This window comes from Sprattus sprattus, assembly GCF_963457725.1.
Source record: "Sprattus sprattus genome assembly, chromosome: 7".
In the NCBI taxonomy this organism is placed as follows: Eukaryota; Metazoa; Chordata; class Actinopteri; order Clupeiformes; family Clupeidae; genus Sprattus; species Sprattus sprattus.
Window position 1 is genome coordinate 12,473,985 of NC_137926.1, and position 13,284 is coordinate 12,487,268.

At 41.2% G+C, this 13,284-nt stretch overlaps 1 protein-coding gene across 1 annotated transcript; it reads right to left on the reverse strand.

The window, feature by feature from the left end:
- Positions 1-882: 882 nt before the first annotated feature.
- Positions 883-12,948, reverse strand: alkbh3 (alkB homolog 3, alpha-ketoglutarate dependent dioxygenase). The gene is made up of 10 exons (XM_080841927.1): positions 12,832-12,948; positions 9,819-9,919; positions 9,651-9,718; positions 9,527-9,561; positions 8,748-8,795; positions 8,321-8,424; positions 4,535-4,623; positions 4,000-4,209; positions 3,243-3,341; positions 883-1,599 (listed from the first exon to the last, which is right to left on the reverse strand). Exons 2-10 carry the CDS (start codon positions 9,907-9,909, stop codon positions 1,528-1,530), a joined length of 816 nt encoding a protein of 271 aa, XP_080698053.1. The 5' UTR covers positions 9,910-9,919; positions 12,832-12,948; the 3' UTR covers positions 883-1,527.
- Positions 12,949-13,284: the final 336 nt, after the last annotated feature.

The window sequence follows — 13,284 nt, forward strand, 5'->3', positions numbered from 1 at the left end:
CTTGGTCTTCCCACACAGCTCCAGCGACGGCCAGACTCCTGCTGTGGGCTGAGACAGGACACAAGTCTCTCTCCTCTCTTTATCAGGTCCGTGGGAGCCTCAACCTATTTAAAAAGCAGCCAGGATGTACTGACGCTGAACTTCAATTAAAGAAATGCTACGAAGTTCACACCAGTAAGACTGAGGATAGGTGTGTAGGTGTGTGTGTGCCTTCAGCCCTAATAAAACTGCAGCCCAGATGAGAGTTGTACAGGATTTTATGGGTGAAAACATAATTTAAGAAGCATCATTTCAGAAATGTAAAATAGCATGGCAAACAAATAACCTTGATTTACTCTGACTGCAGTGGCTAGTGAAGTGGCCAAGGCCATGGTAGAAACCGGTATGGTATTGCTTAATTAAGGCAACATTATTTTGCCAATATTTTAGGGTACATTTTTTAAAACTTCATGTTAATAGTAAATGGTCATGTTAAGTTAAGTAAACACACCTGTCGTTTCCACTAGCTTAGACAAAAACGCTTGAAAGCTCTTTAAATAACTAAAATGATAAGGATCTACAATAGTTAAGAACATTGTTTCACAATGTATGTGACCTACACCATCCTACATTGTATGAAACATATAATTCACCATTTCTTCAAGTAGCAGTAAGATTTAGGACTAATTAAAAGAATCAAATACAATCACACGACCAGATGAGTTACCACCATGGCAACAGTCCATTAAAGTAATTTATACAGCTGGGAAAGTACCCCACAGCACTGACTACACAAAGAAGGACAGAACAGTAACAGAACAATCCTCTGATTCAGACCGAATTACTCAGAAATAGAAAATAAGGGGCCAGAAACTAGAGTGAGCAAATTGCACTTTATTTTTTTACAGCTGAATTTTTGCATTACAAAACATCCCTTCGGGAAAATAGAACTACGGTAATAGAGCACTTAGCTGTTCCCCTAACATTTTACAACCAAGGTGCTCTCCAAACATTAACAGAATGTCCGTCAGTTTTATAGACACCTCATTTCAAAATAAGAACTTAGAAGCCGACACTGCAAAACAAGCTGATGCGGCCATACTCAAAAATAAATATTTTTTTTGTCACACCAAAAGACACACAAACACACACATGAACTCTCTCAGCTCTATGTTAAACAGAGCACTTCTTGTAAGAGGTTAGTCACCACAATGATGACTCTCACTGTTAATAAGCAGCGCTACAGATGTAAAAAATTCTGGCACATGCTGGGGAAGGCCTGTACACCCGCTGTTTCACGAGAGCCCTCTGCCAAAAAATTGCTATGGCACTTCTGCCTGTAAGTGACACACGTCTGGAGTACTCATGACACAGACACTCATGACACATTGGCTACTGCATTAAATAAGTGAAATAGGGATACTTCAGTGAACTTATTTCTGTCCATATCCAGTCTTCCTAAAACTGTGGACTTTACGACCGCATGTCTTGTGAACTTCTCTTAAGGGTCACAAACGTCTCCTCTTTCACGCTGTGGCAAGGTTAGGGTTAAGGGTAGATGGTGCGGAAGGTGAGGTTGATTCGGGGTCCTCGATCGTGATATTCTTTGGCCACTTGGTGCTGTAAAGAATAAATCAAAGTCAAACACAAACATATGTATCAGAAATCCTCTCACAATGAAGGGCGAACTTTGGCCACGTTTTCCCTTCTGCTGGAGCAAAGGTGCCTCTCCACTGCACTGGGGGCTCGACCACGCCGGCTCAACGTGAAAGATGCCCTTACTTACAAAAATCGAAAGGACATTTGTCTCGGGGTTTATCCACAGGGTGTCTTTAGGGACTCCAACCACACGGCAACAGCCTTCCAAGCCCAAAGTTGAGCCAAAGTTACGCAACGCTTTCCCCGTGTGTAAAATAAATATTTAGTGCACACTTTAAGCTAGCGCTAAAGACTGTGGCTTATTTAGTCCCTGCGGTGTGAGTTACGAGCAGCTTACGCGATCGACAGAGTACTGGCCCATGAGGCGCTAATGCTGGGATAAGACATTCAGTTAACCCCATAAAATGCCATTGACCTTTATTCTTGCCCCATGACTCTACATAACACCTGATTTCTGGGCCAAAAACCCCATGGCAGCAGGCTGTTCACATCTAGACACATAATGCCCTTACAGTTTTCATATAAGTATGTGGATTGTGTAACTGTCTAACTGTCTTAGTGTCTACACTCTAATCTGACGTGCCACTGCTTTGACTGCTCAGACTTTTGAAAAAGTGTCTTCTGTCAGTCTTTGGAATGCAGTCCATTTCCCAAGAGTGATAAATAAACAGCAGTCCACGCAGTCTGTGAACATGCAGTCTGTGAACACGCAGTCTGTGACCTGTGTGAGCACAGTGTCTCGTCTATAAGTATACCCTGCAATGTCACCGTATTCCTTTTCATCAGACGGGTTTTGTAATGGGCACAGAGGTGAGAAAAATGACAATTCTGGGAAATATAATGTGGTTGACATTTTTGACATGTAGTATTTTCATTAATATGTGATAACGCACACATGTGCAAAGGTCTCTACTGGGTTCAGTAAAGAGAGGATCAAGAAATTAGAAATACTTGCAGAGCCTTCTTTTGCCAGAACAGAACAGAACAGAACAGTCAAGAACAGGAACATTGTCTGGGTGCTGTCTGTCATACTGTCGTTTTCTTTCACAATAGCAGGCGGGCTAGGAAGAGCAGTCTTTTGAAATGGAGGGATTGTTGCCAAGGACTCGTCTCCCCCCTACACTGGTTCTTCACATTATTGTGCTGCAGCTCATGTGTACTTCCAGTTAAGTGAAAGGCTCAAAGTAATGCACTCTCATGCAGAAAGCATGCACGAACGAATGCAGAAAGCATGCACGGACGAATTAATGTTTTTTAAATGAGATTAGATTGATTAGATATCGTCTGTAAAACACTGTCACACAAAACGTTCTCGATCCAAGGTTGAGAACGCAACTAATGATACACTGCATGATGTACAGTGCTATTTAGGAGGAGTTGCCATAGTTACCATCTGCAGAAGTTCAAAAGTACCAACAGCAATGTTAAGAATGTACATAATTGTTATAGACACTAATGTTACAAACAGAACCAGGTTAAAATGTATCAGACTATTTGGAAGTTTTAGCAGTTTTATCATAAATTGTGCTGGATTATGTAAGGTTGGTCTGCAGTACTAAGGCTGGTTTATGTAATAGTGTGTAGGGGAGCCCTGTGTGTTGTACCTGCCAGTCGTCCTGAGTGCAACCCTCCATCATCAGCAGGGAGCCGTGGGCCAGCGGGATCTTTATGGTCTCGACATACGTGTAGTCCCCATTCTCCTCCTGCATCACACACACACACACACACACACACACACACACACACACACACACACACACACACACACACACACACACACACACACACACACACACACACACACACACACACACACACACACACACACACACACACACACACACACACACACACACACACACACACAGGATCCAGTCATCTTTCCTGGCAAACACGCATTTGTCTGAGAAGGGCTTTGGGACTTTGAGCTTAGTAAAGGAAGCATGTGCACACACACACACACACACACACACACACACACACACACACACACACACAAACAAACACAATCATAAGCAACAGAGTTCACACAGAGGGCAAATCAGGTTGTAGCAGCTGTTTCTGCAGAAACACCCAGTCAAACTCTTCAGCTCTTCCTCCAAGCCTGTCCCATCCACTTCCCCTATCTTTTGCTCTCTCTCCATCTTCCTCTGCCACTCCATTCCTCCACACACACAAACACACACACACACACACACACACACACACACACACACACACACACACACACACACACACACACACACACACACACACACACACACACACACACACACACACACACACACACACACACACACACACACACAAACACACACACACACACAAACACACACACACACACACACACACAAGGCTCACTGGAGGAGGCTGCTTGCGGAGGCTAAAGGCGCGCGTGTCGCCCAAGCTAAGGGAGGCAATGGTGGGCTGCAGGCCCAGCGAGGGTTCGTTGTCCGAGTGCCAGGCGATGCTGTCCTTGCAGTCGCGGTACAGGTTACAGAGGAGGGAGTTAAAGGAGCAGCCGCTGTGACTTTCAATGGAGGCTCGTAAACTACTCAGCACTGGGTGCCACTGTGAGTGAGAGACAGAGAGAGAGAGAGACAGAGAGAGAGAGACAGATAGAGAGAGAGAGAAATAGGGAAATAGCAGAGAGCAGTGAAAAGAGGTAGGCAGGAGGTGAATAGGATGTGGGAAATACAAGACAATATGGGCAGACCAGGGCACATACAGAGGATCACAGTATTACTTCATTAAATCCTTGAAAAATGTAGAAAGTGAATGTGTTAAAAAGGACTCATTTGCACTGGTGATGCATATCTCATTACAGCTAAAACTTTGGAGAAAACAGGAAATGTAAGACAGATAAAAAAGAAAAATACAGCGAAGACTGTCGTACCTGTGCGTTGGCCTGCATGGTAGAGTTAGAGTAGGTGTAAGGCAGTTCTCCATACCAACATGTTAGTCTGGGCTCATTATAGGCTTCACCTGTACCAAAAAACTCTGGATTAGCAGCGAATAGATCAGCAGTGTGTGTGTGTTTGTGTGTGTGTGTGTGTGTGTGTGTGTGTGTGTGTGTGTGTGTGTGTGTGTGTGTGTGAGTGTGTGAGTGTATGAGTGTATGAGTGTATAAGTGTGTGTGTTTGTGTGAGAGTGAGAGAGAAAGAGAGAGGTTGATCAACCAGAACCACTACAAATGGAAGCAAGGCTATCATCGCTAAGGCCCTTTTTACACTGCCTGTGCGTTGTGTGCGTGGGGGTTGCACTACCAGTCGATTTTCATTTCAGGTGAAAGCACGCACCTTTCCTGCTTGAAATGCACGTCTTAGGCACGCTTTGAGACACAAGTCATGTAGAGGTTCGGTGCGGAGCCTAGTTTTCACGCATGAGGTAAGCGGTTCTCATCTTTGATAGTCATATTGACATCATACCAGCAACATTACATGACTGACCATTTTCACTGTCTAGGCTATACGTCAACCATTTATTAAACCAATTTAGCAATTGCATGTTATGAAAGTGGGAAGTAGAGGCTACATGTGTATAGATACCCAATGTAGGCTATAATTATATTCTGTCGACCAGTTAACAGAACATTAGATGAAGGGCAATAGTTTTCCATTGCTGTCTCTCTCTCTCTTTCTTTCTTTCTCTCCCTCTCTCTCTCCCTCCCTCCCTCTGAACTGTGGCAATAAAAGTGACTTGACATGACTAATTTCTGGTTACAACTGGTCAACGTTCTGGTTTTCCCTCATCAACAATGGATGATACCAAACTGACGGTGTATTGACAGCCATAATCAAAGCAAACTCAATGCGGGTAGATAGGGCTGGCAGGAGCAAGGCCGGGCACAAACATTGGTGGTGTGAATAAACACGCAACCGAGCTGCAGCAGTTCTGCAACGCAGCCTCCACACGCGCAACGCAGGCCGTGCAGAGAGGCCAGAGCTCTATTCGCTCAACAAGTGCCATATACCTTATATATATATAGTAGGTCAGCAGTAGAACTTGTATCTTGGGATTTATTTAATTTAATTTATTTTTGATTTATGTTTGATGTATACGTTAATGCCTTTTTTTTAGGTTGTAAATCCTTTGTCACTCTGGCAGGGGGACTGCCAATGGAAACTAGCCTTTTGGCTATAATTGGGTGCATTTACATCTTAATGTTCATGAATGTACACTGTCCCTCTTGATCAAATAAACAAACTGTATTGTATTGTACCAGTATGTCCAAGACTACTGAGGAGAGTCTGAATGGCTAGTCCCACTTCCCATGCTCTGCGTGTGAGCACTTGGCAGTGTTTAAATGCTCACTGATCCTAAACATAATCAGCTGGTCAAAACTAACTCCAAAAGAGGTAACAATCCCAAAGCACAGACGTTCCTTCCTTCATCCTCATGTGATATCAATGATGGATGTGAAAGAAAAAAAAGAGGCAAATGAAAACATGGCAGTTCTAAAACAGCACCAGGAAAATGTTTTACCTCCAAAGCAAATGTTTGTGTTTGACTGATGAATTTTGGGCTTTCCAGAAGTCTGGCAGGAACCTTGGCAAAGCATGGCAGCCTTTCCCAGTGAGAATCGATAAATAGGTCTAGAGAGACATGGCAGACACTTAAAGGACTGGAAAGAGTGACTCAGAGCATGACTTTCTTTTCTTGTCTCGCTCCTTTGGGCTCTCTCAAATGCTTGAATGCAGATGACTGATTGTCAACGCAGTTGGATGAGTTTATTTTGACTGAATGTGTCAGGCTGTCGTCAGCTTCCCCTAGATCATGCATCCTGAGAGTACCATCAATGTTTACAAAATCGCAGTTACCTCCTGGTGACTATCTGAACAGCAAACAAAAGCAAACTGGGCATTACAGGAGGAGATTCTCTAATGAGGTGGACTCTAGTCTTACACTGAAAGTAGTGATGAAAATGATAACAAAAAAAACACACATTTGAAATGAAATGTTGAAATGAAATGTTTTCGTTTGCTCTAAGGTCAAAAGTTAGTTTACGCGGGCTTGCTCAACAGACACCACTCAGGGCAACTAATAATAGAGCAGAGTGCACCAGATGGCATGGGTTGCATCAGCTGGGGATTTCTGTCATTTTCTGTCAATTTTAGAGAGATATTACAATGTTTGTGTAGCTAACTTGCTAACTGATGTATTTCATTACAAATTGTGTGTAGCTAGCCTGCTACCTGAGGTATTTCATTACAATATGTGTGTAGCTAGCTTGCTAACTGATGTATTTCATTATAATATGTGTGTAGCTAGCTTGCTAACTGATTTGTCTTTATTGGAAGTAAGACACACTAACATATTGTAGAGACAGTAACAGGAATATAGTAAAAACATACATGGGGAGATAAGTAAACAGAAAGAAAGACATTTAAAAAAAAGAAAAAAGAAAAAAAGAAATACAAGGGGGTGGGGTGAACCTGGTCATAACAGGAGGAGACTTTACAGGGGCCATATTATGATTATATGCGCCTAGTTATATGCTTCCCCCAGTTTCTCTAGAAGGAATCTCCTCACCATCAATATAAACTCTCTTCCACCAGTTTTCCCTAACTGATAGATACACTTCTACATTTGCTAGGTTTCAACTTTTTAAGGGTGTCATTCATCTTGGCTAACTCTGGGCACATGGAGCAGTTGTTGTAAGTATCGTCCTGTCGTCCACATAAGCTTGGATGGGAGGCAACCCGGGTCCATGCAGACAGCAGCCTCACTACACCAACAACCCATTTAGATGTCCTTTTAATTACTTCCATTGCCATGGCGAAAGGGTGTAGAAGCTTATCCTCACAATATCCTTTGACTAACACTGAAATCTTCTCAGGGACCTGAAAGTAACTGAAGACCTTCCACAACACTACGTGAAACTGATCCTGAGGTATTTGCAAGATCCAGAAATACCACATGGAGGTCTTGGCCTTCTATCTTTGCTGCCTGAATTTGATGCCAAATTATGCTACTAGGTTCTAAACCCAAAGTATAGCTGGGATTCCTGCTTTCTGCACTGAAATTTCTATCAAGCTATTTACCTTCAAATAGGAGACCAAACTACTTGCTACCACACTAATAAAGATCTTCCCTTTCACATGAAGGAGAACTATGACATTGAACTGCATAGATAGATAGATAGATCGATAGATAGATACTTTACTTCACTTACACATTACTAGAGCAATGGGACAGACAGCCTGATGCTTTAATGAAGAAAACACATTTGAGTGTTCCTGTTCTCCTCAAGAAATTACTTTCTCAGGGAAAGAGATAATCATACTTACCGGATAGATAGATAGATAGATAGATAGATACTTTATTAATCCTGTGGGGAAATTCTGGAAATTTCAAAGACACTAAAAGCATAAACACTAAGGTGGGAATAATTATAGCATTTATGGCCTCTCAATGGGTAAAGCAAGTAACACCTTGGGGAGGCCGTGAAGGACGACTGAAAGTGGGACTGAAACTAAGGGAATCGTGGAAGTAAGGTAGGTGTGTAGCCATAGTCTTATTAGCGTTCTTTTTTCACAACTAAAAAATAGCAAAACATCATATATGACTACTGGAGAAAGTACGTTATTAATTTCACTGACATCCAGAAGATTCAAGCAGAAGTTCAGTTTAGCTTAAGGAAGGAAAGGAAAAGCATTCCTCATCAGCCACAGCGACTAACCTTGCCTGTGGTTGGTCTTTTGTGACCAGGGAAGCTCAGCCAGGAGAACACTGAACATCCAGTCTGCCTCCTCCTGCTGGAGGAAGTTAGTGAACAGCCGGAGCCTGGAGAACGTTACACGTGATGGGAGGGTGGGAGCATGGCCCAGGAGCAGGGTAGATTAAAGAAAAAGAAGAAATAACAGTGAACCACGCATACTTCAGCATGGCAGGTACCAATGAACTGGTTTTTCAAATGAGGATTGGGATCTATAAACTCTGATAAAGAGAAGAGCCAGAGCTCTCCAACATTTACTTCACCTACACATTACTAGAGCAGTGGGACAGACAGCCTGATGCTTAAATGAAGAAAAAATAAACTGAACATTTGAGTGTTCCTGTTCTCCTCAAGAAATTACTTTCTCAGGGAAAGAGATGATCATTCTTACCGGGACACTCCTGATGGGCCATGGCTAATGTCATACACCCCAGTTTTCCTGAGAGCGAAAGACAAAAAAGATAAGGAAAAAATGAGTCAGATAAGAATGTGTTGCAGCAAGTAAGAGAGAAAGAGAGAAGAAAGAAGTATGAGAGAAATTATTCAATGTTGTACTTTTGATGCTTTTGATATGTGGGACACTGAAAAGCTTTTTTCATGTGCCCCACATTTGAATTTTAATTGAAAAAAAAAATATGCTAAATTTGACATTTTCCATCCATTTCAGCCTTCTCTACAGGCCAGATTAAATCACCAATGGCCTAGAAACTTTACAGATACCAGGACAGCCGGAAGACAAATAGTTGGATATTATAAATACTTTTTGACCAGTGGATGTTAGAATTTCAGAAAGAAACCTCAACATCTGTTCTTTTTATTTTCATTTTTGAGGGGCTGTATCTGACGCAATCCCTATGAAATGTGCCAAACTGACCTGAGCCCTGTAGACCAAGTGCATATCCCCATGGGTCCCCATAACCAAAATGATAGGTGAACAACATTTATAAGAAGCTTTATGAAACCCCTATACTTTCTATATAGTTTCAGCAAAAAATATTAAACGATTCCCTCGTAAGAGTGGCTGTGATGAAAAAAAATTCCCCCATGGCTGCAAAATTTGAGATTTCTCTATAATTTGATTCATCTTTTAAAAAACATCTGGTCAATGGGTCAGATATGGATTGCCCATCTAATGATATACATACATTATGTTAAATATTAAACACTTACTCAATAACCTTCTCCACAGGAATGTCCCGAATTGGCTGTGTGAGATGGGGAGAAAAGACAGACATGTCTGAGCCAGGTGTAAAAGCTTGCCATGTTAAAAGAATCAGAATAAATCAGTTCTTACCCTGGATGGCTGTTGAAATTCACATGTCCGTGGCCCTGCTTTCCATGATGTAGATCCAGGACAAGGGCCTGAGATGAAGACATGAGCACACCTATACAATCCCAATCTACATTTGAAAAATGCACTGAAACCATCCAGTGAAAAATGCTTCCCGCCCCTCTTGTTTACCTGCAGTGCTGTTTGGTTTAGCTGATGTTGGTTTGACGAGTGGTTTAGCCCAGCCGCCTTGGACTCTTGCTCGCTGGCGTTTGTCTCCCATGAAGGAAACACTGTGGGAAAAAATAATATTCATCTCATTCACACATCCCCTTTTTCTAATTCTGAAAACCACAAACCCCTCACAATCTAGCAATCTAAGCAGCCTATTCTCATTAGCTGGTAAATACTGCCACCAAGAGGCAACATTTAGCCATTTCACATTCTGAGGCTCAGCAGCCCTACCCTGCATACAGACTAGGGATGTAGACCTAAAGCCGGGGTTAGACGACAACTTTACCACGATTTCCAAAAAAACGACTCTGTTATCATCTGCTTCAGTCTGTTGACTTTGACAAGTGGAAGCCAACAGGTTCAAAGATTATTGTGTTATTTGTGACGAGGACAGATACCACTTTCTGGCCCGTTGACCAAGATTGACGGAGCTGGGAGTACTGTCAACATGTTTTATTTATTCCAATCTGTAATGTCTGTTAACCATACCTTTTAGTTAATGATTTGTGATGTGTCTACTATCGGTCAGGAGTGTAGGCTGGCTCTGTCAGTCTATAGTTCTATCTCACTTCAGTTGTCACGAGGTATAGTCTGGAGGCCCAAAGCAGATTAGGGTTTTGACTCACAGATTGGCCAATAAGGGAACTGGATCACAAACCTTTACATAACTCATTAGACTTTTGAATGAATTGACTGCAATTAATCCAATATTAATAGTTAAAGGATGCAATAATATTGCAAAACATTCAAGACCTGAAAAACAAATGACAAAAATCCAGAAGTCCTGTTGCGGTGCACTGCATGCACTGTGTATGTCTTGCAGTCCATTTGTAAACAATAGCATTTAAAACATGAAATCACGGGAGTGAAGATGGTCTTGAATGTCGGAATTTCCTGTATTTTACATACATTTAGTCATAAAATAAATACTACTTTACATAAGAAATAAAAAATAAAAATGTGTCAATCTTCCCTTCCATCATTCCTTACGTCCTAGCCCCTTCCTCTATTCAAATGTGAGGGAAATGAGGAAGGAATGCAATGAGGATTGAGGAATCAAGGACAGACATCCATGAGAAATGAGATGGGCTTGATCAATCCCACATCACTTTTAAGAGACGTCAATTACTGATGACACAGCACCATCACCTCTTGCAAGACTAAACAAACCTGCTGCTATATACAGCATGTAAGAAATTAAGGACTTTAAGATCAATAAAAACATAAATTCTACTGAATGTAATTGTCATCGGAGAGGCTACATTTCTACATAAATCTACATTTAATTTGATTATTCTTCATCATTATTTTCTTTGTCTATTACGCCAAATGCTAACATCACTTTTGCCAAGATCTCCATTTGAATCCATTTACTATGCTAAATGTGTTATTACCTGAATTCCAATAGCGTACAGTAAAATACAATTTATTATAGTGCAAAAGAAAGATACAACTGCACACCAGTAAGTATAATTCATATAAACTAGCCTTTTGAGAGAGCGTGTTAAGAAGGAAAAGCATCAATTATTCTAAGCAAACTCTGAATGTAATTAGGCCTACTTATTGGGCCTCAAAGTCTGTGGAAATGTCAGACAATACTGATCTAGACAAAAGGCCCATCATACTACAGCTGTTGAAATCTGCTAGACTTCTCCATTAACACTTCTCTTGTTAACAAGGTGATAATTTGCTGTTTTTATAACATGGTATAAATGTATTGATTTTTAAACATGATCCTGTAGGCAACAAACATCAATGTTTAATTAAAGTTGCATATTTTTTGTATAAAATTCTTGGTTGAAGATTTAATTTTGTTCATAAACCGCTACATCTTATTTTAAATTGTATGCTGAAGAAAGCACAGGAAGAAAGGGCATCAAGGACACGTGATGACTGAAAGAGGACACGTCACGCATGTCACGCCTTGTAACCACAGTCAGAAGACCCATCTCTAAAAACACTTCAGCACAGGATGCTCTTGTTTTTCCTCACTCATCAGTACTCTCTCCTCCCCCCTTGTTCCTTCTTCCTCGTCTCCTCTGGCAGCAATTCTGGAATTTAGACATCATTCCTGACGTCACACTTTGAATGATTTCCAGGGCAAGAGCAGGATGACAGAGGAAAGGTAATGGTAAATAATGTTATGAGACGTACTAAAGTCTTTTTTTTGCTTAGGAATTTACCTAACTGAGTGAAATAACCCAGAAGTATCTAAGTGGCAGTGTTGATAAGAGCAGGTGGAATTTGCTTAACGCTGAGGAAAGGTCTCTGAATGCTTCCTTTCATATCTCCTTCAGCATAAGGTACACTGAAATCATCCTTACAGAGAAAAGAGACAATGCCTTCCCACAATTCCTGGCAACAATACAATTTGAAAACCCACGTCAATAACATACGCCATCGCATAATTACATAGTTAAAGTGCAAGTGGCCAACTTATTAATTCTCCTTCACATCTTTCCTTGACCCAATGACGTTTTCCATCGAGGTTAAGGAAATTGGTTAGGAAAGGACATCAGGACGTCATTTTTGACTATCCGACCGCTGCCAAGATAAGGAAAATAATCTAGGCTATGTTTGAAGTAGGCCTGTATACATTTTTGACAACAAGTTTTGCACATTTACAGCTCGTTTCCAGAAATAACTGCTGAACTCTTTAAAAAAAGAGAGTAGACCATGATTAAAAAATTGTTCAACAAAATAATTCTGGAAAGAACACAGCTTCTAGCGCTGGCTTGTTTAAAGAGGTTGAATAGATTCAAAATACCCATCTAGATTCATAACGTTATCAAAATCCATCAATACCTTTATGTAGGCTACGTTATGCGTGCCTTCCTGGATGCAGCGGTAGCGACCTAGACTAGCCTTCTAGGCAGAATGAAGTTATGACAGGTCTCCAGAGTTAAGATAATCTCATGCAACTAACTCTAACAATTTAATAATTTCAACGGTGTCCCACCACAGGACTTACGTGTTAACGTGCTTCTGTGCAGAGAACTCAGTAAGTCAAGTCCGCAGTATAATGGTATATTGCTAACATAAATGTCTAACGTTAGAAGACTCTGTAAACTGCGTAGTGTGTACACAGACTGTGCACTCGAAAAGAAGTCCCATAGCAAAATGAACTACACTTAATGGTTCCTATGTGATCTTGGCAGTGTAATTGCTCCAGTTTCTAGATAGGCTATCCCTTGCCTACCAGGCTTATTAGGCTAAATAAAGTCAGATTCTGGGGATACCAGGTACTCTTTTGTTACCAATAGGATTTCTCCTGTTGATTGTTTCTTTGGGGAAAGTCTTCTGGTAAAAACAGATAGAGGAGTCTACCCTTGAGCTTAGTTACAAACTAAAACTGATCACAAATAGGCTTGTTGCAAAAGTATGGGGTTCTGTGTTTTCAGCTCATCTTAAGAACTCTACCTAC